This window comes from Antechinus flavipes, chromosome 6 (assembly GCF_016432865.1).
Source record: "Antechinus flavipes isolate AdamAnt ecotype Samford, QLD, Australia chromosome 6, AdamAnt_v2, whole genome shotgun sequence".
Taxonomy (NCBI): Eukaryota; Metazoa; Chordata; class Mammalia; order Dasyuromorphia; family Dasyuridae; genus Antechinus; species Antechinus flavipes.
Window position 1 is genome coordinate 205,526,741 of NC_067403.1, and position 24,144 is coordinate 205,550,884.

General features: G+C 38.6%; 1 protein-coding gene across 1 annotated transcript; it reads right to left on the bottom strand.

Annotated features, from left to right (window-relative positions):
* Window positions 1–402: 402 nt before the first annotated feature.
* On the bottom strand, window positions 403–23,846 carry NCR3LG1 (natural killer cell cytotoxicity receptor 3 ligand 1). The gene is made up of 5 exons (XM_051965123.1): window positions 23,680–23,846; window positions 17,128–17,478; window positions 15,217–15,543; window positions 10,102–10,203; window positions 403–1,083 (listed from the first exon to the last, which is right to left on the bottom strand). The coding sequence occupies exons 1-5, from the start codon at window positions 23,747–23,749 to the stop codon at window positions 1,046–1,048; spliced, it is 888 nt and encodes a 295-aa protein (XP_051821083.1). The 5' UTR covers window positions 23,750–23,846; the 3' UTR covers window positions 403–1,045.
* Between the last annotated feature and the right edge of the window lie 298 nt (window positions 23,847–24,144).

A 24,144-nucleotide genomic window follows, 5' to 3' on the forward strand; every position in this document is an offset into this window, starting at 1 on the left:
GATGGTGGGAGGGAGGGGAAAAATTGAAACAGAAGCGAGTGCAAGGGAAATTACCCTGGCATGGATTCTGTCAATATAAAGTTATTATTAAATAAAATAAAATTTTAAAAAAATTAATTATCCTAAAAAAAAAAAAACCTTCTTTGATCACAAAATTTGAAAATAATCCATTCTGGCAGAAATGAACAAATCCTATCCTGCACAGTGGAGGGAGTCACTAATTACATTAGAGTCAATTATATCACAGCACACTACTGATTATAATTTCATTTTATGCTAATAATTGGCAACAATGGACCAGGTTAGACTTATCAGGATTAGCTGTGCTTGAAAAGAAGGATAAGAAACCAGAGATGAATGGTTATGTTTTGCAGGTAACGAAATCACTAGTGAAGTCAGTAAAGTCAGCGTATACATTTCTAAACATAGATGGTGGTTTTCTCTTCATCATTTTGTATTTGTTTAAAATAAATTTTAAAATTATTTTTAAAATGTAGGACTATCAGGCAACATCTTTTTGGTTTAATTCTTACACGCCCAAAGACAAGGCCATTTTTAAACATTAACATTTTTTTAAATCAGTTTTTATTCTTGAACTTTGCTTTTACATCATCTAATTTTCTCACTTCTCTCCTTTCCCAGAAAGCTATTAAAATTTTTTTAAAAAGGAAAAAAGGAAGTAGAGAAAAATACAGCAAAACTGACAGCTCTCTGTGCATGCACACATATGCACGTGCACACACACAGACACACACACACTTGAATATTCACCATTTCCCAATATCACAACAATATTCTATGCTTTCTTTTTCTTTGTGATATGGATATCTTGAGAATCACCTCATGCTCCTGTAGAACCATTTGTGGGCATTCACCTAGTGACTACAGGACCCAGTGTCTCTCTACAGGCTCACACACTTCTACTCAGCCTTACATGTGAATTTCTTCCCAAGATCCTCTATCTCAAGGATCTTGCTGGTGCATGGGCAGAAAAGCCCATCTTCCGGGGTCTCCACAGCTTCCAATGTCTCAATGCCATCCAGCATCAGTCTGCTCTCCTTATACCGAGTAACTTTGATAGTGCTGGAAAAGAAGGAGTGAATTCTACATGTCAAAGTCACACTTTCCCCAGGCTGGAGAAGGTCTGAGCAACATGGGATCTAAAAGCTTGGGCTGAGCTGGAGAGAAAAAGAGCATCAGGGTCAGAGTGAGGGTATAGGAGAGGTACACTATGTTGGGAGAAGCCATGGCAGCCTTCTGAGCCCTGCCCAACATCCAAATCCTGTGGGGCTGAGAATCTTCATGAAAAGAGAGAGGGCAAATACATCCCTAAACATAGTACTGAGGACAGTTCCTCAGGACCATCAGTCCATACTGACTGATCTCTCCCTTCCACAGGTAATTTCCCTGGCTTTGCTACTTGTATGTCCTCTTCACCTCTCAGTAATATAGTTCTTACATCAAAAGTGAGAGAGTTGGAGTAGATGACTCTTCCTTTCTGTCCCTTCAGCTCTAAATCTACAATTCAATGACTGATAAATTTCCTCCTGCTCTAATTGCAATGGTCTTATAACCTCTCTATTTATTGTCCATACTGCCCAGGATGTGGCTGAATCAAAAAGCACTTACAATGTGTCGGGCACTGTACTAAACTCTGACATACAAAGAAAGGTGAAAACAATCTCTGCCCTAAAGAAGCTCATAACCTAATGGACAAGACAGCATGCAAACAACCACATACAAATAAGATATAGATGGGAAAATGTGAAGCTAATTTCTGACAGAAGGCACTAGCATTGAGGGATCTAGTATGTGATAAGCTTAAAGACTCTAACTTCTGCATAAGAACTTACAATACAGCAAAACTTGCCATGGAAACTGGAAAATAATATGGTAGAAACTAGGCATAGACAAACATCTCACACTCTATACCAAGATAAGATTGAAATGGGTTCCTGATTTAGACACAGTGATACTATAAGTAAATTAGGAAAGCAAATGATAGTATCCCTGTCAGATCTTTGAAGAAAGGAGGAGTTTATGACCAAACAACAGATTTTTTTAAATTATGAATAAAGAACAAAATGAATACTTTTGATTACATTAAATTAAAAAAGGCTATTACTAGTTATATGAAAAAATGCTCTAAAACACTATTGATTAGAAAAATACAAATTAAGACAACCCTGAGGTACTACTTCATCCCTCTCAGACTGGCTAAGATGATAGGAAAAGACAATGAGAAATGTTGGAGAGGGTATGGATAAACATCCCACATTGTTGGCAAAGTTGTGAATTGATCCAACCATTCTGGAGAGCAATTTGGAATGATGCCCAAAGGGCTATCAAATTGCACATACCCTTTCAGCCCAGTAGTGTTTCTACTGGGCTTATATCCCAAAGAGATCTTAAAGGAAGAAAAGGGACTCACATGTGCAAAAATATTTGTGGTAATCATTTTTGTAGGGGCAAGAAACTGGAAACTGAGTGGATGCCCATCAGTTGGGGAATGGCTGAATAAGTTATGGTCATGAAAATGTTATGGATAATTATTGTTCTATAAAAAATGATCAGCAGGATGATTCCAGAAAGGCCTGAAATTACTTACATGAACTGATGCTAAGTAAAGTAAGTAGAACTGAAAGAATATTGTACATAACAACAGCAAGATTATGTGATGATCAATTTTGATAGACTTGGCTCTTTTCAACAATGAGGTGATTCAGGCCAATCCCAATAGACTTGTGATGGATAGAGCCATCTACATGGCGAGAGGGGACGGAATGTGGATTATAACTCAGTATTTTCCCCTTTTTTGTTGTTGTTGTTTGTTTGCAAGGCTTTTTACTTTCTCATTTTATCCTTTTGACCTGATTTTTCTTGTGCAGCATGATAAAGGTGGGAATATGTTTAAAAGAATTGCACATGTTTAACCTATATTGGATTATTTGCTGTCTAGAGAAGAGAGGGGAGGAAGGGAAAAAAACTTGGAACACAAGGTTTTGCAAGGGTGAATGTTGTAAACTATCTTTGCATGTATTTTCTCCTGACTACAGAGCCAAGCTCTATCCACTGTTCCAATCTTCCAGAATTGGGAAGAGAAAATGGGATAATATTTATAAGGTGCTTTATAAACCTAAAGTGCTATGTAAATGTTAACTATTATGATGACAGGGCTTGTAATTAAAATCTTTTATAAATCTTAGAGTACTAGCAAAGGATAAGCTTTTAGAAAATGGATTCTTGCTCAGGTCAAAGTTGGGAAAGGTAAAATCAGAGGACTTTTCCAGTTCTGAAAATCTACAATTTTATGAAACAATTTTTGGACTAGATTGGACTAGATTAGAATGGAATAGAATGAAGTCCTCTTCTTTCTCTCTACCCAGACATGGCCATTGCTATCTTTCCATGAAGACTGATTATCTCAAACACAAGCTATTTGAAATACTCTAAAGCCACAGAAAAAGGGAATAACCCTAAGAAAGCAGTTAAAAGTCACCTTCCACCTTCAACTTGCCTATGAACTTCAAATTGATCTATCTTCTGAAATGGCTCTTGAGGGCTGAATGTTTCTACCTGGAGAAGGAGCTCTGCTTCTGTGAAATTAGCCAGGTCAGACACAATGATGAGATGACATGATATTCCAAAGGGATTATGTGTCTAGAATTGGATTATAGGAATCAAAGTGAAATTTGCCTGATTCTCCATCAACTGCATAGATTCTGGCTTCTCCTTCTTTTCCATATTCTGAGTATTCCAGAAAAAGAGGAGCTCTTCCTCACTTTCCTCACTCAGGGGATTGGTCTTTAGGGAAAACTTCAGCATCACACTTCGGGGCTTGTAGTTCCAAATCCCAAAGCAGAAAGTATTCCTTTCCTGGTGCTTGAGGCATTGTTTCTGGGAGTGGGCTCAGCACAGGTGCCAATGAGGAGAGAGGTGCATGTCCTCAAATAAGCTAAAAAATGAACCAAGCACTTGAACCAGAGACTACCCACATACCTTCCAAACTTTTCAGGACCAAGGACAGAGGTTAATGCAGAGAGAACTGAGGCTAACAGAGAGAATGAGCTCTCCCACAGAGGTCCAGAGTGGGGAGAGAACTTTGTAATAGCAAGTAATAGGCTGAAGAATCTGTAGTTCTAATGCTATAGACTGAATGTATGAAACCACAAACTCTCTTTGATTCTTCATCTGCAAAATGAAAAGATTAATACTAGCCCTACTTCCCTGCCTGAGGCTGTTATAAGGAAAAATTGTGCTGTGTTGATAGCACAACAGAAAAGCAAATTATTATTTTCATTTTTGTTTTCAGAAGCATCATGCTGTGTACTTAGGGCAAGGGCTATGTACTTGAATGTGAGGTTTTATTAAGAATTTCTTCCTCAAATGCCATCTGTATCCAGAGAGAACTATGGAGATTGAATGTGGATTGAAGCATTGTTTTTGCACCTTTTTTTGGTTTGCTTTTTTTTTCCTCATGATTTCTTCTCTTTGGGTTTGATTTTTCTTGCACAACATGAAAAATATGGAAATATTTAAAAGTATTATGCATGCATAACCAATATGATATTGCTTGCTGTCTTAGGAAAGGGGAAGGTAAGGGAGTAAGGGAGAAAAAAAATTCGAACACAAAATCTTACAAAAGTGAATGTTGAAAACCATGTATATTTTAAAAATAATAATATTTAAAAACAGAATTTCTTCCTCTCTGGACCTCTAAAGGGAAGGAGTTGAATAAGATCCAGGTCCCTTCCAATGATGATTCATTTGCATGGGGTGACAGAGCTAAGCTATTAAAATGTCACATATCGTTTAAAAACAAGTATTACATAACAGAAACTGATGAGTTTATTTCCAGTCTTCTTCTGTCCTTTACATATGGATATGTTCATGTTTGTCAAAATCATAATAAATAAAATTTGACAATATGTCAAATGAGGGAAATTTGAATTATAGTACTTATCTTTATTAAAATTAATCCAGTGTTCATCAGTTGCGGAATGGCTGAATCAGTTATAACATATGAAGGTAATGGAATATTATTGTTCTATAAGCTATAATGAGCAGACTGATTTCAGAAAAAGTCTGGAAGACTTACATGAACTGATGCCAAGTTGAGTAAGCAGAACCAAGAGAGCCCAGTAACAACAATATTGTGATAATGAGCTGTATCTCTTTTCAGCAGACAATTCCAATAGACTTAGGATGGAAAATGCCATTTATCTCCAGAAAGAGAATTATGAAAACTGAATATAGATAGAAGCATAGAATTTCACCTTTTTTTGTTTGCTTGTTTTTTTTTAACTTTCTTGTGGTTTTCCCCCTTTGATCTGATGAATATGGAAATATTTTTAGAACTACGCATTTAACCTATAGCAGATCATTTGCTGTCTTGGGGAGAGGAGAAGAGAGGGAAACAGAAAAATTTGGAACTCAAGGTTTTGTAAACCTTTTGAAAACTATGCATGTATTTGGAAATATAAGTTAAAATAAAAAATTCATCCAGTAGAACCCTCTTCCAAAGCTTTATTTATCATGAGGTGGAGGGAGTGATCCTGGATTTTTGAGTCTATACCAGTAGTTCTTCTGAGTTAGCAAGGCTAGAGTGCAAATCAATGATGATTTGTGCATCTCTCATCTAAGAACAGATCTATCTAAGTAGAGGCTTATTATTTAGGTAGAAGGCTTTCAAGAGACACTCATAATTTCATTCAAGAACAAATCAAAGAGAAAAGAATCCACATGTGCAAAAAGAAAGTGTGTAGAAGCCTTTTTGGAGTGGCAAGGAACAGGAAATTGAGTGGATGCCCATCAGTTGGGGGATGGCTGAATAAGTCATGATATATACACACCTCTCAGATTGACTAAGATGACAGGAAAAGATAATGATGAATGTTGGAGGGGATGTGGGAAAACTGAAACACTAATATGTTGGTGGATCAACATATGCTATGTTCACTTCCCTTTGCTGGGGCTTTTTTATCTCTCTCATATTTTTTTTTTCATTTTGCTCTGATTTTTCTCTCCCAACATGATTAATAAAGCAATGGGTTAGATGAACAAAGAAAGAAAAAAAAATTAAAGAGCTTCTGCCTTCAAGGAAGCTACATTCTATAGGGGGAGAAAACATATACAGCTATAGGTACAGAGAAAAGTAGACTCTCTGTTTACTTGCAAGGAAACAACTCTATAGCTATTTCTAACTCTACAGAGCTGGGTAGAAGATGCATTAGAGGGGGCAGGGAGACCAATTAAGTGGGTTTTGCTGTGGTCTAGATGAGAGATGTAGAGACATGAGTAATCAAAACTGCATTGAAGCAATGGGAAGTTTACGGAGTTCACCAACCAAGGAGGCTTTCCTGCTCGAGTAGAAGGAGGACCGCCTGACAGTGACTGTCAGTCTGGATGTTAGGAGTCTCCCTAGGATAGGCCAGCAGCCAAGCGGCTTTGCAACTTCCAGCTTGGAAGGAAAGCAGCCACCAATCTCTCCCTCAAAGTGCTGCAAAGCAGACTACCAGAAGTAGTTTGCCCTCAACCTATGAAATACAAAAATCACTAAGTGTCTCTGTCTCTCAGCCACGTCCCCAGAAAGACCAATTCATTCATTTTGGCAACTTTTACTGAGCTCTTCCTGCAATTATCCACTCACTAATGGATGATTTCCAATTTCTTGCCACTACAAAAAGGGCTGCCACAAACATTTTTACCTAAGTGAATCCCTTTCCCTCCTTTATGATGGTCAAAGAATATGAATTGATAATTTTCAGAAGAAAAAATTAAAGCCATTTCTAGTTATATGAAAAAAATGCTTTAAATCTCTGTTGATTAGAGAAATGCAAATTAAGACAACTCTAAATTATCACTTCATACCTCTCAGATTGGCTAAAATGACAGGAAAAGATAATGATGATATTGGAGGGAATGGGAAAACTGTGACACTAATATATTGTTGGTGGAGTTGTGAATTGATTCAACCATTCTAGAGAGCAATTTATAACTATGCCTAAAACGGTTTCAAACTGTGCATATCCTTTGATCCAGCAGTGTTTCTACTAGGTTTGTATCCCAAGAAGACCTTAAAGGAAGGAAAGGGACCCATATGTGCAAAAGGGGTTTGTGGCAGCCCTTTTTGTAGTGGAAAGAAACTGGAAACTGAGTGGATGCCCATAAGTTGGAAAATGGCTGAATAACTTATGGTATATGAATGTTATGGAATACTATTGTTCTGTAAGAAACAACCAGCAGGATGCTTTCAGAGATACCTGGAGAGATTCACATGAACTGATGCTAAGTGAAATGAGCAGGACCAGGAGATCATTGTACACAACAACATCAATATTATACAACGACCAATTCTGATAAACGTGACTCTTTCCAATAATGAGTTGATTCAGGCCAGTTCCAATGATCTTGTGATGAAGAGAGCCATCTACACTCAGAGAGAGGACTGTGGGGACTGAATGGGGATCACAATATTACATTTTCATTCTTTTTGTTGTCCTTTGCTTGCATTTTGCTTTCTTACTCATTTACTTTCTTTTTTTGATCTGATTTCTCTTGTGCAGAAGAGAACTGTATAAATATGTTTATACATATTGGATTTAACATATATTTGAACATGTTTAACATATATTGAATTGCTTGCCATCTAGGGGAGGTGATGGGGGAAGGAGAAAATCTAAAAGACAAGGCTATGCAAGGATCAGTGTTGTCAAATTATCCATGCATATGTTTTGTAAATAAAAAGCTTTAATAAAATAAAAAAGAGCCACATCCATCAGAAATGATCTTCACATAATCTTATAGTTGCTGAGCACAATATTTTCTTGGCTCTACTCACTTCGCTTATACAAAGAAAGTTTGTAAAAGACAATTTCTGCCTTGTGATAGCCAATTCTTACAATTGTAACTACTTTTATCCTCTTACAATTATAACTTCAACTTCCTGTGATCCAGGCCCTGGTCTCTCAGGGCAGTTATAACCTAAGGATATCTAGATATCCCAGAAGATGCTGGGAAAATATAATCTCCTTGCACAATCACCCTCCTTTGTCCCAGTTACAGTAGGCATGTTTAAACCTGGAAAAACCCTGCCTCTCCTCTTTCAGTTTCTGGAAATCGGTATCCCATCATGTAACTCACTTTGGGAGGGGAGACATGATCCCATGTATCCCAGAGTCAGAGAAAAGCAGAACTGTATAAACTACTTCCTTCAAATGCGCATGTAAGTGTTGGTGAGCATAAATAGTTCCATTCATTCTCCTAAAACTACAAAAGTGCAGATCTCATTCCTCCCAGATTACAGATTGAAAAATGGAGGTCTAGAAAGTGATAATGACTTCCCCAGAATCATCGGATGAGCCAGGGAAGCAGCTGGCTCCCTTTGTCCCAACACTCCCTTCGCTAGAGTTGTCTGTCTGGCATCAGTGACCTGCTATGTATCCCATTTTTTTCCTTTATTTTTACTTTTATTTCCCTATATTTTACTTTATTTTTTATATTTCTATTTATTATATTTTATATTTATATATATTTATTATATTTTACTTTTATTTCCCTACTTCTTCCTCAGTACACAGAAGAGGCAGCCTGGGATAGCAGGAAGAGTTAAAAAGGCTAACTTCTAAGGCTAGCTCCCTCGTGAATTCACTGGGTGAATCCCTTAACTTCTCTGATCCTTAGTTTCCCTATCCAGGAAATGGGCTGATGAGAATATTTGCTGTCTATCACTACCTCACAGATCTGTTGTGCAGATCCCATGAGATAGCATGTATGGATCAAAGCACTCTTCAAAGGAAAATGCAAGCTAGAATTATGACTATCTTTATTAACATTCTTCTTCTAAATCCTGAAAAACTGTCCATTTTCAGCATGGAGATGACTAGGTTTTATTTTCAAAGAGCAGAGACATAAAAAAGTCTTTGAACATGGACTTAGAGAGGGCTATGTGCTTCTTATCTAAGGACCAGACAGGCTAAGTGCCAAGAAACTCATCTCAGATAATGGGAAATCAGGAAGGGACTGTTTCTATTTACAGAAAATCTCTGAAATACTATCCACCTAGAGGTGAAGAGTCTGCAGGGATGGAGATCTTTCTGAAATCACAGTTAGACCTTTAAAAATCTTTCAAGAGTTCACCCAGTATACTCCTTTACTATACAGATTTGGAGACTGAGGCCCACAGAACTTGAGTGATTTGTCCAGTCAAATAATTCCTAATTTGCAGAATCAAATTATTCCTAATTTTCTGATCCAAGTCTAGTGCTCTCCCTGCTGCCCTGCACACTGCCTCTTTTTAAAGTTCAAACAAGGTATTCACTTTATTACCATCCTAAATGGTGACACACTAACCTCCTTGCTGTCACATTGGTCTGAACCAAAGTCTAACCCAAACAAAACATAGAGGAATGAAAGAAGAAGCACAAAATATTGAAATGGTTCATTGGAAGGTCTCATATTTTTTTTAAAATCAAGGGTGAGAAAATTAGGTTGCTGTATCAGCAAAACATTGTGCATATTATTGCCTTCCTACAAAATAAAAAGGAAACTTTAAATTAATTAGAGGAAAAATTTACAAGATCTTGGTCAGGAAATATTGGAAAGAATGTACAAAATAATGATAAATAAGATACTAACATTCTCATTTGAACTCATGAAGAAATGTAGTCAACAATTCTTTAAGTTAAATATATATAATACTTTTAAACCTATTTCCATATTTGTCATGTTGTGCAAGAAAAATCAGAGAAAAATGGAAAAAATAAGGTGAAAATATTATGCTTCCATCCATATTCAGTCTCCATAATTCTCTCTTTGAATGTAGATGGCGTTTTGCAGCCCAGATCTATTGGAATTGTCCTGAATCACCGGATTGTTGAGAAGAGTCAAGTATATCATTAGTTGACCATCACATAAACTTTACACTGTAGTGAGACCTTCCCTGGAGAACTGCATCCAACATAGGAGAGAACTCCTATTCAGAGGCCACAGTCCCTCAAAATGTGAATACTTTTCAATGCTCCTCTCTGCTCTCCCCTATCCCTCCCAAAGGGCATCCTACTGACCGAGATTCTGGACCCACTCAGCCCATAACCCTCTTACCATTCTTAAAACGTAGTGTTAGGAACAGGCCTGTGCTGAAGATAAATATAACCAAGATTACGATCACAATCGGCATCCAGATAGATCCATCCTTCTCATGTTCTACAGTAAAAGGAAAGGGAGAATGTGAACAGTGAGTCCCCTATCTTAGAAAGGGTTTTTTGGGAAACCATTGGCATGAGGCTTTTATATGGTACCCACCCCAAATATGGAATCCCTCATTTTCTCTCTTCTGAGTATTCTGCCCTTTCCCCTACACAATGGTACTAAACCAGTCCTGCCCCCCACCTCCCAATTGCCTCTGGGCCACCTTCTATGAGCTAATTCTTTTAACCTTCCAACTGAGAAAGAACCAATCCCATATTCCAGTAAATACACAGATTAAAAATGTAACTTGCCAGTTCATCCAAACTGGGGTTTTGGATTAGGGAAACAGCTTCCCCAAATGTCAGTCATGCAGGCATGTAGCTACATCTACTACTTCCTTTATAACTTCTTGTAATATTGAATCAAGATTCTTTTTATCATATTTTTCAAATAGTCCAGCTGTTCATATTTCTCCTTGATCTGTTTTCCAGATCACTTGTTTTTCTGATGAGATACTTCATTTTCTTTTCTATTTTTTCCTCTTTTTAATTTTGTTTTATGATTTCTTGGTGTCTTAGAATATCATTAGCTTCCCCTTGCCCAAATCTTTTCTCCCTTAAATTTTTGATTCTCTATTTCAAGTTGGTTGACTTCCTTTTCATAATTTCCTTGAATTACTTTTTTTCCTCTAATTTTTCTTCAATCTTTTATTTGATTTTTAAAGATGTTTTTTGAGTTCTTTCAAGAAATGTTTTGGGACTAGAATGACATTACACATTAAAAAAAGAAATGGCTTTTTTTAGCTCCATTTTGTTCCTGTGGAAATGAATGCAGATCTCTATCTGCATAGTTACTCTCCATGTTTGGATTCTCTCTCTTTTGCTTCCTCATTTTTATTTTCATTTTATTTTATTTTTAGCAGCTGTTAGTGTATGGAGAATGATGTCCCAAGTCAGGTTCGTTTTATTGTTATTTTCTGAGGTCTGTCCTCTCCACTCCTAAGCCACATTGAAGACCCCCAGCCACTCTGTCCCAAAAATGATCTTGTTTCTTTCTGTGTCTCCAGTGGATGCAAATTACTGCCTCTCTGGCCAGGAAATGAAACCAGGGACCACCGCTGCCAATAATTCTGCCAGACAGAAAAGGCGGAACAGAGCAGGTGAATGACAGAAGAGTAAGGAATCAAACAGAAGTTTAATTCAAAGTGAGGAAAATGGCTTACAAGCAAGGAGGCAGATCAGATACATGTGCCAGGGCGTTGCCCCGAGTTGGAGGGATCCACATTAGTGTGGCTGAACCTTGATTTATATAATTGTGGCCAGACAAAGAGTCTAAGCAGTATAGTGTGGCAAAAGTAATGAGGAACAACAACAATGATAATGCAAAGCTATCTAGTGACAAAAAGTCCTATCATAGCAGAACTTCATGTCTAGGTCTACCAGTGCTTACCTGAGCTTAGGAACCATCAGTTCCAAAAGGTGAGTGCAAAGGATTGTTGGTTTGCCAAGTTCAGGGCACAATCAGTTTAGCTCTTGAAAATGGGGTCTCTCCTAATAGCTTAACATTTCTTCAGAAAAACTTAAATTACCCTGGCATGGATTCTGTCAATATAAAGTTATTATAAAATAAAATAAAATAAAATATATTAAAAAAAAAAAACTTGCACTCAGGTCTTCCTGGCTTTGAGACCACCTCTCTGAACCAGTCCTAGAGACCCAATAAAGAACTGATTGATGTATGATAAATGTGTATTTGGTGTAAAATGGCCCTTCATTTTGGGATGTACAAAAAAAGCCCCGGACCTGCAGTCCCAAGACCTTCAGTTAAGTATAGTAGATCAGTGTGGCTCACTCTGAGCCACTCTGGCTCACAAAATATTCATCTGGAAAATAAAGAAATATCAGATCATTGTTTTAGAGTTGGAAAGGGCTTTAGAGTTTATCTAATTTAATATCTGATTTCTCAGCTTTGTCTCTGGCAGGATGCACCTCTTGGCTGGAGGTCAAAGAACTCTTAAATAGCTGATCTGGAATTTTGAGCCTCCATCTTTGTAATGGGCTGAGGCTTGAGTTGATGCACTGAGGTCCCAAGCATATGAGGCTAAATAGTAATTGGACCATACTCTATTAATATATAAGCTTGGAGAAAGAATGGCCCCCGCCCACTCTTTGTGCAAGTCCTGATGTGTTGTATAGGAAATGACGATTCTGGTGGGTGGAGGCAGGGGAGTGAAAAGGAAGGAGAGAAGAGCTCAGGCCCCACTTTCTCTGCTGGCTGGCTTCCTGTCGCAGCTGCCCATATTGCTGTCGCAATCCTTCTTGCCCATAAAAAGAAGAAGAGAAAAAAAGTCGTTGAAAGCAGCAAAAGCAAAAAAAAAGAAGAGAAACAAACAGAAAGCAGAGAGAGAGAGAGAGAGAGAGGGGCCTGAGCTCTCCTCCCCTTCCTTTTCCACTCCTCTGCTTCCACCCACCAAAATCATCATTTCCTATACAACACATCAGGACTTGCACAAAGATGGGCAGGGGCCATTCTTTCGCCAAGCTTATATATTAATAGAGTATGGTCCAATTACTATTTAGCCTCATGTGCTTGGGACCTCAGTGCATCAACTCAAGCCTCAGCCCATTACATACCTTCTGACTCCAAATTCAGTCCTTCCTATTACAAGGCATTAAATAGCCTTTAAACCCTTCCCCCCCTCCCAAAAAAAAAAAAAAAAAAACCTTCCCTCTGAAAAAGTAGAGAAGGTAAGTGACCTGTTCAATTCCAAATATGGAAAAAGAAGTTTGGGAAAGCGCTGGATCTCACTGAGATAAGAAAGAAATGGGAAGATTTCAATGCCTGTAAATTTGTCATGGGAGAAATGTCTGTTAGTATTAAATAAATGAAGCCTTCCCAGTGCTGACCACAGTCTTCTGAGTCAAATGGGCTGGAACAGAAATCTACAACCAAGAAAAGTTATTTGTGGAAGGGACTGAATGGGGGGCAGGAGAGGAGGAGGGGTAATGAATAAGTGCATCTGGGTAGGGGGACAGGGTATGTGGGACAGGAACAGTGTTTGGGTGTGCCTGAGTGGGATAGGGGATTTGGAAGAGGGATAATGTTTGAGTGCATCCAGGAAGTATGTAGGAGAAAGGGCAGGGTCTGGGGAGGAAAAAGGTATGAGATTACAGGAAATGAAGGGTGGGATAAGGGAGAGGAAGTCTTATAAGGGAGGTCCTTATAAGGAATTCAGTGTCCTCATGAAATTCACTCCAGAGTCCTGTTAGTCACCCCAAACTGCCCTCCTCCCGGTTCAACCCCAAGGCCTCTGTTCTAGGAAAGGAAGGACTCAGATTCTGATCAGGTTCTGCTGCCTGTTTCTTCCCTAGGTCTAAGGTTTTCTAAAGTCAAAATGAAAGGCAGAACTGGGCCAGTTTATATGTGAGGCTTGGGATAAGAAAGAAGGCAGGAGGGGCCCACTGACTCCTTCAGCAACTAGATCCATCTGCTCTCTAGGAGCTTGTCTATCTTGAGTGCTAACTCCCGACCCAAATGCCCAATCCCATAGATGCCCCAGAAGTGAGGGGTTGGAGGGGCAAGAAAGGGGGTACAGAGTGGAGGGGACAATTTTGCATATCACTGATGGCTCTCACTATCACTGCACATCAGGAAACCAGAAGCTTGGGGCTCGCAGTTTCATTTTTTAAAGTTTTCATTGTGAAATAACAACAATTAAACAGATGATATAGTCTTGATAACAAAGACTTATTCTTCTAAATATCCACCTCCTGTGTCTCCTCTGAACCTTAAAACTACATTAACACCAGCTTCTTGGAGATCTTTCTTGGGATATCATTCGCTATAGAAGATCATTCCATGGCCTTTGCACTGGCCAGCCACCCATAGCTGTTTTTCAGGAATGGTAGATGGCCTCATCTCCATTTCACAGAATCCTTCCCTTCTTCTTTTAAGAATCAAACTGAGGGCAGCTAGTTGGTGCAGTGATTAGAATACCAGCCTTGAAGTCAGGAGGACCTGAGTTCAAATTTGACCTCAGACACTTAACACTTCCTAGCTGTGTGACCCTGGGCAAGTCACTTACTCCCAATTGCCTCAGCAAAAAAGAAGAAGAAGAAGAAGAAGAAGAGAAAGAAAAAAAGAGAAAAAAATCAACTCAAGAACCACATGAAGCCTTTCCTAATGTTCTCAAATGCTCATCTTCTCTTTCCCAAACTGCCTTCTACTTAACTACTGTGTATTTATCTATCCTAATAATGGCACATATACTTACATTTGTGTGTGTGTTTTTATAGAAGGCAGCTATTGGTGGCTGAAGTTAGGAAAACTTGAGTCCTGCCTCAGACCCTTAAACCCTTGTTATCTTAGTCAAGTCACAATTCTCTCAACCTCAGTTTATTTTTCTATAAAATAGGAATAATAATAACAATTAACCATAGCTTTGCTTCATGAAAAGCAAATGAAATATCAGAGATACAGCGCTTGGCAAACCTTCAAGTACTATGTAGCATTCCAAAAATCTATGTAAGATTCCAGTAAAAACAAGTTTGAAACTTAAACCATATTCAAATTTTCAGGCATCCTGTATAAAATGACTTTTGAAAGACCTTGCATAAATATCATTAATATTACTTCTCTCCCCTATCCAAAGCTAAGCTTCTGACAGTAAGGATTCTTTCATTCATTGTACCTGTATCCTTGGCATTTAACCCAGTGCCTGACTCATAGTAAATGTTTCATCAGTAGTTGTTGAATGATTGATTAATGGAAGAGGAGCACAAGAGAGGAACAGGACAAGAGCAGAGGAAAATGGAAGAAAAAAACAGAAGCAAAAAAGAGAAGAATAGGGGAAAAGACGATCCAAAAGATAATAGAAGCAAAGAAAAGGAGGAGAACAGAAGAAAGGAAATGAATAAGGTGTATTCCATTATTCAGTATACAATTAAGACTAATTTTTTAAATGAAGAACAGTATATAAAATTTTCTATACTGAATTTTAAAATCTGTAAAACTAGAGAGGACAAATACCTTTTACAATCAAGGTAGTGCTTCTCCGCAATAGAGTCAGTAGCGATTGATAGACAACTTCACACTGGTAGATGGTTCCGTTGTCATCCAAAATTGGATGCAAAGTAAAGTAACTGGTGGCACTGAACGTGCCATCATTATTCCGAATGGAGTTCGTGTAGATGTTCTCAGAATTGATCACATCCAGAGAGTGAGTCCCAGGAATCATTTTCTTCCACCTGATTTGAGCTGACTGAGGATAGAATCCTATCACAATGCACTCAAGAGTGTGTGTTTTGTTTTCCTCCACTACAGTTTCTGATGGCCACTGGATGCTGGTGGGCCGAGCTGTAAGGAGATAACACTCATTATTGAACTATGCTAAGGGCACATTGGAAGATAATCAGTCAATCAATAAACATTTTTAAAGTACCTACTATGTGCAAGGCACTATGCTAAGCACTGTTCCAAAAGATTGACTTCTTATCGTCCCAATGTGAATTTTAGAGGGGGGATTAGATATAAAAGGCCAATTTTTCCTCATTTCTTTCACACCTACTCTATCCCAAACTGGGCTTTGCCTCCGTCCAACTGAGACCTATTAAAGACTTGAGCTTAAAAAGGCTGAGTGAGATCTCCCACCACATCCAGACCCATCTCCAGCCATTCTTATCTATATCTGGCCACTGGACCTAGATGGTTTCTGAGGAGAAAGTGAGGCTGCTGACTTTGCACAGCACTCCCTCTTTCAAATCCAATTTCCTCACACGTCATAGCCTCATCTCCATGATGTGATAGTCATCTTTGAGAATGTAGGGCAAATAACAAACAACAGCTCTCACATTCCAAAATATACAAATACCCACCTGCATCTACACTGAATCAGTATAAAGAAGAAAAATATATTTTTCTGGATTATTTTACAGATGAAGAATAGAGGTACACAAAGTAGAAATTTCCTTCCCAGAGTCAGAGAATAAAAGACATAACTACTGAGCAGGGCACTTGGGAACTTTCCTCTCAGGCCCATATTTCAATGTACTATATATTCATAATTTCCCTCAAAATGGACAAAGGACTGGCCTCCCCTCCTCTTCCTCAGTCTTGGATTAAAGGGCCTTGGGCTCGCAGAGAAAGGTCTGCTCAGCTAGATTAAAGCAGGTGTTTTGCACTTCAAAGTGCCTGCTCAACAATGAGGGGTATCTGTTCGATAACCCTGAACTATAAATTATGTTGAACATCTGCCATTGTATCTTTTGTCCTGTAAAGTCGAGTCACTGTTTAATGTCAAAATGTGCCAGCAAGGGTGAACAAGAATGCTTATAAGGCTGTCCCTACTTCAGTTGGCGACGGAATCATGACAGAATCCTACTGGAGGTCTATCCTGGCCATGGAGACCATTTAGGCCAGTTACAAATAAATTATTTCTAAATTATGAATTATTATGGCCATCTTGAATTTTATTGCCTGGGCTATTTCACCCTCATGTAGGCACTTGCTTCACTCAGGAAAATTGTAGCAAAGTTGCATCCTACCTTGCTAGATAGTATCATGGCTCTGCTCAGGAAAGACTCAATAAATACTCTGGCTTGAGGTGCAGGGTCAAAGTCAATGGAATTTGAGGGCTCTGAATTTAAGACCCAGCTTGGTTGATTTTCTGGATAAATCTGGGTAAATCACTTTTCTGATCCTCAGTTTCCTCCTCCATAAAAGAGGGATAGGAATCTTTGCTCCCACTGATTACTAAGTTTGTTATGAGAGAATTGCTTGGCAAATTTCAAAGGGCTATAGAAATGGAAGTTATCATTACCGATTGACCGATTAACATATAATCAATCATCTCACCCCACCCTCTGCCCAGTCAGACATCTCCAATTGGGAGTTGGATCCAACACTCAGGGAGCACAAGAGACCAGATGTCTTCTCACTCACCCACCACATCCATCCTCGCTGTTGCCTGAGCTCTATTAGGAGGGATGATCACCTCACACCTGTACTCTCCTTCTTCTTGAAGCTGGATGAAAGGCAGGAAGAGAAAGGCATGTCCCCATTTCAGTTCTGAAATTAAGATGCTGGCTCCTGGTCTGAACAGAGTCTGGTTTCCTCCATAGTACTCAAAGATTTCGTTTTCCTGCTCAGAGTTCCAACTTCTCCTGTACCATCTGACTCCAACGGTATTGATGTCCAGGGATAAAGAACCATAGCGGAATACACAGGGGATGGTAACATTCTCATTGAGGAACACAATCTGAGTCTTCTTATCCATTCTTACCTTCAAGAAATCTATAAGAATGACAGTAGATAGGATGTGTTTGGGGCAATTGCACCTACCCAAACTGACTACTCAGGAGTCACTCCAAATGATGTACAGAAAGAATTTATTAGAATCTCGAGAAGCGGACCATCCTGGCCTGTGGGCCCGAAAGGACAGCAAGGATACCCACAGGAGGAGAGTCATTCACTTGAAGATGCTTACAACTATTATACATTTCAGACAAAGAACCCCCCAAATCCCACCCTTTACAGGCTGTGATTGGTTACATAAACCTTTATCCCTCTATTTGGTCAGTGGAATGCAGCGAAAAAGGTGATATACAGCTTCGGCCACTTAATTCCTTCTTTGGATAATGGAATGCAGTGCAGAGCTCATCTAAAATCACGTGACTGGGGCCTCTAGGCCTGATCTACTTTAGTTAACAGTCTCTGATCAATATGTGCTTAATCTGTAAGTTCTTCACCTTTCCATACAGACATGAGCTGACACCAAACTCATCAACCTTTTGTGGGGCACAATTCAGAAAGTATTAAGCATCCATTAGGTACAAGGCATTGGGCTACATATTGAGATTCTTTTTTAAGTATATTTATGATCAGTAGGATGATTTCAGAGAAGCCTGGAGAGACTTCCGTGAACTAATGCTAAGTGAAGTGAGAAGAACCATTGTACACGCCAACAGTAAGACTATACGACGATCAATTCTGATGGACGTGGCTCTCTTCAACAATGAGATGATTCAGGCCAGTTCCAAAAATCTTGTGATGAAAAGAGCCATCTACACACAAAGAGAGGACTGGGGTGGATCACAACATAGCATTCTTGCTCTTTTTGTTGTTTGCTTGCATTTTATTTTCTTTCTCATTTTTTTTCCTTTTTGATCTGATTTTTCTTGTGCAACAAGATAATTGTATAAATATGTATGCATACATGGGATTTAATATATATTTTTACTATGTTTAACATATATTGGATTACTTGCTATCTAGGGGAATTGGTTGGGAGAAAGGGCAGAATTGGAACACAAGATCTTGCAAGGGTTAATGTTGAAAAATTATCCATGCATATCTCTTGAAAATTAAAAAGCTTTAATAAAAAAAAACAAAAACAGTATACAGTTTTAAATAAAATACAGTAGAGACACACCTGGTTTTACTGACTTCACTTTATTATACTTCACAGATACTGTGTTTTTTACAAATTGAAGGTTTGTGGCAACCTTGCATTGAGCTAGTCCAGCAGCACAATTTTGTCTCTCTATCACATTTTGGTAATTCTCACAATATTCCCAACTTTTTCATTCTTATTGTACCTATTATGGTGATCTGTGATTAGTGATCTTTGATGTTACCATTGTAATTGTTTTAGGACAAGAAACATGCCCATATAAGACTTGAAACTTAATAAATGTGTGTATTCTGACTACTCTGTCATCTGACCATTCCCTCATCTCTCCCTCTTCTCCAAATTCCCTGTTCCGTGAGATGCAATAATATTGAAATTAGGTCATTTTATAATCTTACAATGGCCTCTAAGTGTTGGAGTGAAAGGAAGAGTCAATTTCTTGAGTGTGACGCATTTCTTTGTGATCTAAACAAAGAAATTTCCACAATTGTCCCAGCCTTTAGCCACCACCCTGATCAGTAAGCAGCAACATCCAAACAAGACCCTCTCTCAGCCAAAAAAAATAAAAGTCTTGCTTAAGGCTCAGATGATTTTTTAACAATAAAATAGTTTTTTACTAAGGTATATAAGGTATCAAGGTATGTCTTTTTAGACCTAATACTATTATTGTATACTTAATACACTACAGTGTAGTATAAATATATCTTTTTACATTTTATTTATTTTTATTAAAACTTTATATTTTCAAACCATATGCATAGATAATTTTTCAACATTAATCCTTGCAAAACTTTATGTTCCAATTTTTCCCCTTCTTCCCCCCACTCCCTTCCTTAGATGGCAAGTAATCCAATATATAAGCATACCTTTTATATGTACTAGAAAATCCATGTGACTCACTTTATTGTGATATTTCCTTCATTCTGATGGTTTGGAATGAAATCTGTAATTTCTCCGAGGTATGTTTGTATGAGTCCCTAGTCCTCTACTAGCTTATACTATTTTGTTTTTTCCACCTTTATTTTTTTAAGCTTTTTTAATTTTCAAAACATATGCATGGATAATTTTTCAACATTAACCCTTGCAAAACCTTGTGTTCTAATTTCCCCTTCTTTTCCCCATCCCCACTTCTAGACACCAAGGTTTATACTGTTTTCTACTAGGGTGGTATAACTACAGTACAAGGAAAATGAAGGCAGAAAGAAGCTCTAAGAATGGGGGGACAAGATTCCAGGCCTGAAGAATGATTTGTGCAAATGACTTGAGGTGGGAAATGAAATACTGACTTTAGAGAAGAACTATTTGTTGTTTTCTTCAAAACATAGAGTAACTATAGTCCAGTAACTATAGGAAACAGGGCTAGAAGGGGGAAAAAATGTGGAGAAGTCCAAATGTGAGATTAAAGAGACTGTATTTTACCCTTTTTGGTAATAGTGCACTACTGAGGGTTTTTTATCAAAGAAGTGACTGAAACCTTTGACAATTATGTAGCAGGTGACCTGGAAAGGAGAGAGAATCAACTTGATTAGGAGGCTTTTATGTAATCAAGGTAAAAATCAAAGAGTCCCTAATCAGGATGAAGGCTATATGAATGTAGAGAAAGGTTTGGAGGCAAAAGATGCTACAAGATAACTATCTCATTTAAATAACACTTTAAAATTTACAAAGTGCTTCACATATGTTATTATTTTACTTGATGTTTATAATCTTGAGAGATAAGTGCTGATATGATCCCCACTTTAAAGATGAGGAAACTGAGGCAATCAGAGGTTAAATAACTTGCCTAGATTCACACAGTTATTAAGTTAATCAGGTGAGATTTGAGCTCACATCAACTGATTACACATGGAAGTGAGAAAGAGGACTAATCTCTTTCCATGCCTTCATACATGCTGTCTTTCATCCCTGGGATGCACTCCCTTCTCATCTCTGCCTATTAGAATCCCTAGCTTCCTTTAAAACTCCTGTTACTTCCCTTGAGAAATCTTTCCTAAACCTCACTCTCTCATGGAAACAATATCCTTTCCATGGGCAATCATATGTAAAATTTGTGTGTATACATATATGTATGTATGTTTCTTGCATGTATTTATGTGTTCGGGCCATCTTGCTCTTGACAAATTGATTTAAATGCAATTGGATCAGGCATGACTACAAGATAATAAAACTGAGGCATTGGGAGAATGGTGGTCCCATCAATAGAATGGGCAAGTCACAATTCCATTTGAGAGAGAGAAAGTTTGGAGAAGCACTTTGGGCAAGAGAAAGATAACAATTTCTGTTTTGGACATTTTGAAGTGAAGATGCCTTTGAAAAGAAGATCTGTGGCAAATCATTGACAACCGGTTATTGAAATTCAATAGATTTGAAAGTGTTCTAGAGCGTCTCACTACTGGATCTGTTTCCCAAAGAGATCATAAAAAGGGGGAAAGGACCCACATGTGCAAAAATGTTTGTGGCAGTCCTTTTTTGTAGTGGCAAGGAATTGGAAACTGAATGGATGCCCATCGGCTGGCAAATGACTGAATAAGTTATGGAATATGAAAGTAAAGGAACATTATTGTTCTATAAGAAAGGATCAGCAGGCTGCTTTCAGAAAACCTGGAAAAACATGCATGAACTGATGAGTGAAGTGAACGGAACCAAGAGAACACTGCACACAGTAACCACAAGATGAGATGATAATCAACTATGATTTGGCTCTTCTCAGCAAAAACAGTGATCCAAGACAATTCCAATACACTTGGGATGAAAAATGCCAATCACATCCAGAGAGAGAACTAAGAAGACTCAATATGGATTGAAGCATGGTATTTTCACCTTTTTTGTTTGTTTTCTTTCTTATTTTTTTTTTCCCTTTTGGTCTGATTTTTCTTGCACAACATGTATGGAAATACATTTTAAAGGGCTGAACGTAAATATCATTATATCATTAACATTATATCAGATTGCTTGCTCTCCTGGGGAGGGGGAATGTAAGGAAGGGAGGGAAAAAAATTTGGAACACAGTTTTGCAAAAAATGTAGAAAATGATCTTTACATGTATTTTTAAAAAATAAAATACTATTGAGAAAAAAATGAAAGTGAACTGCAGAAAGAATTGTCTCAAATATCTGCTTGAACCACATAACCTCCTACAGGTTATGTATAAAAAGAGAAAAGAGAGCTTAGGGCAAAATCCTGACCATTACATACATTAAGGAGACAGTCCTCTGTTCCCTACCCCATTTGGGGTTTTCTTGGTAGAGATGCTGGAGTGGATTGCCCTTTCCATCTCCAGCTCATTTTACAGATGAGAAACTGAAGCAAACAGGGTTAGGTGACCTGGCCAGGGTCACCCAACTAGTAAGTATCTGAGGCTGGATTTGAATTCATAAATAAGAGTCTTCTTGATTCCAAGTCCAGTGCTCTATTCCACTGTGCCAACTAGTTGCCCTCAATTCTATGTATCCAGCCCTAATGAAGGGAAGAAAGAGCTGTTTTTAGAGAAAACCAGGAGAGAGAAGTATGTGAAAACTAAGGGAATAGTGTGCAGAGATAGGGGATAGTCAAAAGTTGCAGATTTGAAGGAAAATAAGACCTAAGAAAAGACTAGCAAATTTTGCAATTCACTGACAACCTTGGAAAGAGCAGTTTCAACTCAGTAGTAAAACTGAAAGATAGATTGTTAGGAGCTGAGTGAGTAATGAGATAATGTGTGCAAATAACTCTTCTACAAGTTTTACAATGAAGGGGAGCAGAAATATAGGTGAATCAACAATAATCCATGCCAGCCACCTCTTGACAAAAAGATTAAAGACTGGAGACCTAGAATGTACAATTTTGGAAACAGCCAACATGGGTTTTGTTTAGCTATAATTTTTTTTTTAAGTTTTGCTTTTCTTTTTTCTTTGCATCAAGATGGATGTGAAATACCACACTGCACATGTTAGACTATTCAATATGTATTGGTTAGTCTCGTTGAATGATTTATTTCCCTTTTTCATTATTATTATTTTTTTTTTCTGCTGAGGCACCTGGGGTTAAGTGACCTGCCCAGAGTCACACAGCTAGGAAATGTTAAGTGTCTGAGGTCACATTTGAACTCAGGTTCTCCTGACTTCAGGGCTGGTTCTCTATGCACTGTACCACCTAGCTGCCCCTCCCCTCTTTTAAAAATTATTCTTTGTCATAAGGGATGGTACTCTGTGAACTGAAAAAGAGAAAGATATACTGAGAAATTTAAGTGTTGTAAAAACAAGATCGTAATAAAAGCAAGTTTGAAAGAACATAAACTTCTAGAAGGTTTGTAAGTGTCTGAAGCCAGATTTGAACCAAAATTTTCCTGATTCCTAAACGAGGGAACTATTCATTGACTGGGGTATCGGTAAATGACCACACTTTCTGAGCCCACTCTTTCCTCCGTACCCCTAAGCTTATCTCCCTTTCTTTATTCAACCGGATTCTGGCTGCCCCAACCTATCTCCCCACCCCATTATCAGAAACAATTCAGGGACAAAATATCCTTTAATCTAACTCTTCTTCCAGGCTCCTCCCCAAAACAACAAAAACAAACAATTACCCACGCTATAATACACACACACACACACACACACACACACACACACCCTGCCCCGTTCCCGCCTTTTCTGGATCTCTTTCTTTTACTACTAAATGGGAGGCAGGGGAACGGGGAGATTGAGATAGGATGGGGATTAGGATTAGTCTAAACAATTCTAAAAGTGTCTAGCAGCTATACCCCTCTGTGCATTCAAGGGATTGAGAGAAGCAGCAGGAGTTGAAGTAGCCAATCTCTTAATCTCTCTCTCTCTCTCTGTCTCTTTCTCTCTCTCTCTCTCTGTCTCTCTCTCCTTCTTCTCCTTCTCCCCCCTCTCATTATAGCTTTTTATTTACAAGTTATATGCTTTGGTAATTTTTCAATATTGACCCGTGCAAAACCTTCTGTTCCAACTTTTCCCTCCCCCCCCCCACCTTCTCCCCTAGATTAGCCGATCTCTCTTAATAGCAAGACGTCCATCCACTCTGAGTAAATACGGACTAAGATCAGCCCCTCTTGCCTGCTCACTGGACACCACGAGACCTACTTGCGTCCCCGGATGCCTCCAGTATCCAGAAAATCGCAACGACCACTAAGAAGTGACCAGCAGCGACCATAACAATGACCGCAAGAGATTTTCTGAGCCCATTCAGAACTGAAAAGCAGCGGAGGAGGAGTTCCCTTCTAAGTAATAGAAATCTACTGGAAGCCGGCAGTCACAGTACCCCTACACGCAGATACCAACCCTGGCTCTTTCCTCCGCCCCTCCCAAACTCCTCCCTCCCAAATTCGCCAAGCCACAGCCAGTTTCCGTAGTGACAGTCACAGTACCCCTACACGCAGATACCAACCCTGGCTCTTTCCTCCGCCCCTCCCAAATTCGCCAAGCCACAGCCAGTTTCCGTAGTGACAGTCTCAGTACCCCTACACGCAGATACCAACCCTGGCTCTTTCCTCCGCCCCTCCCAAACTCCTCCCTCCCAAATTCGCCAAGCCAAAGCCTGTTTCCGTT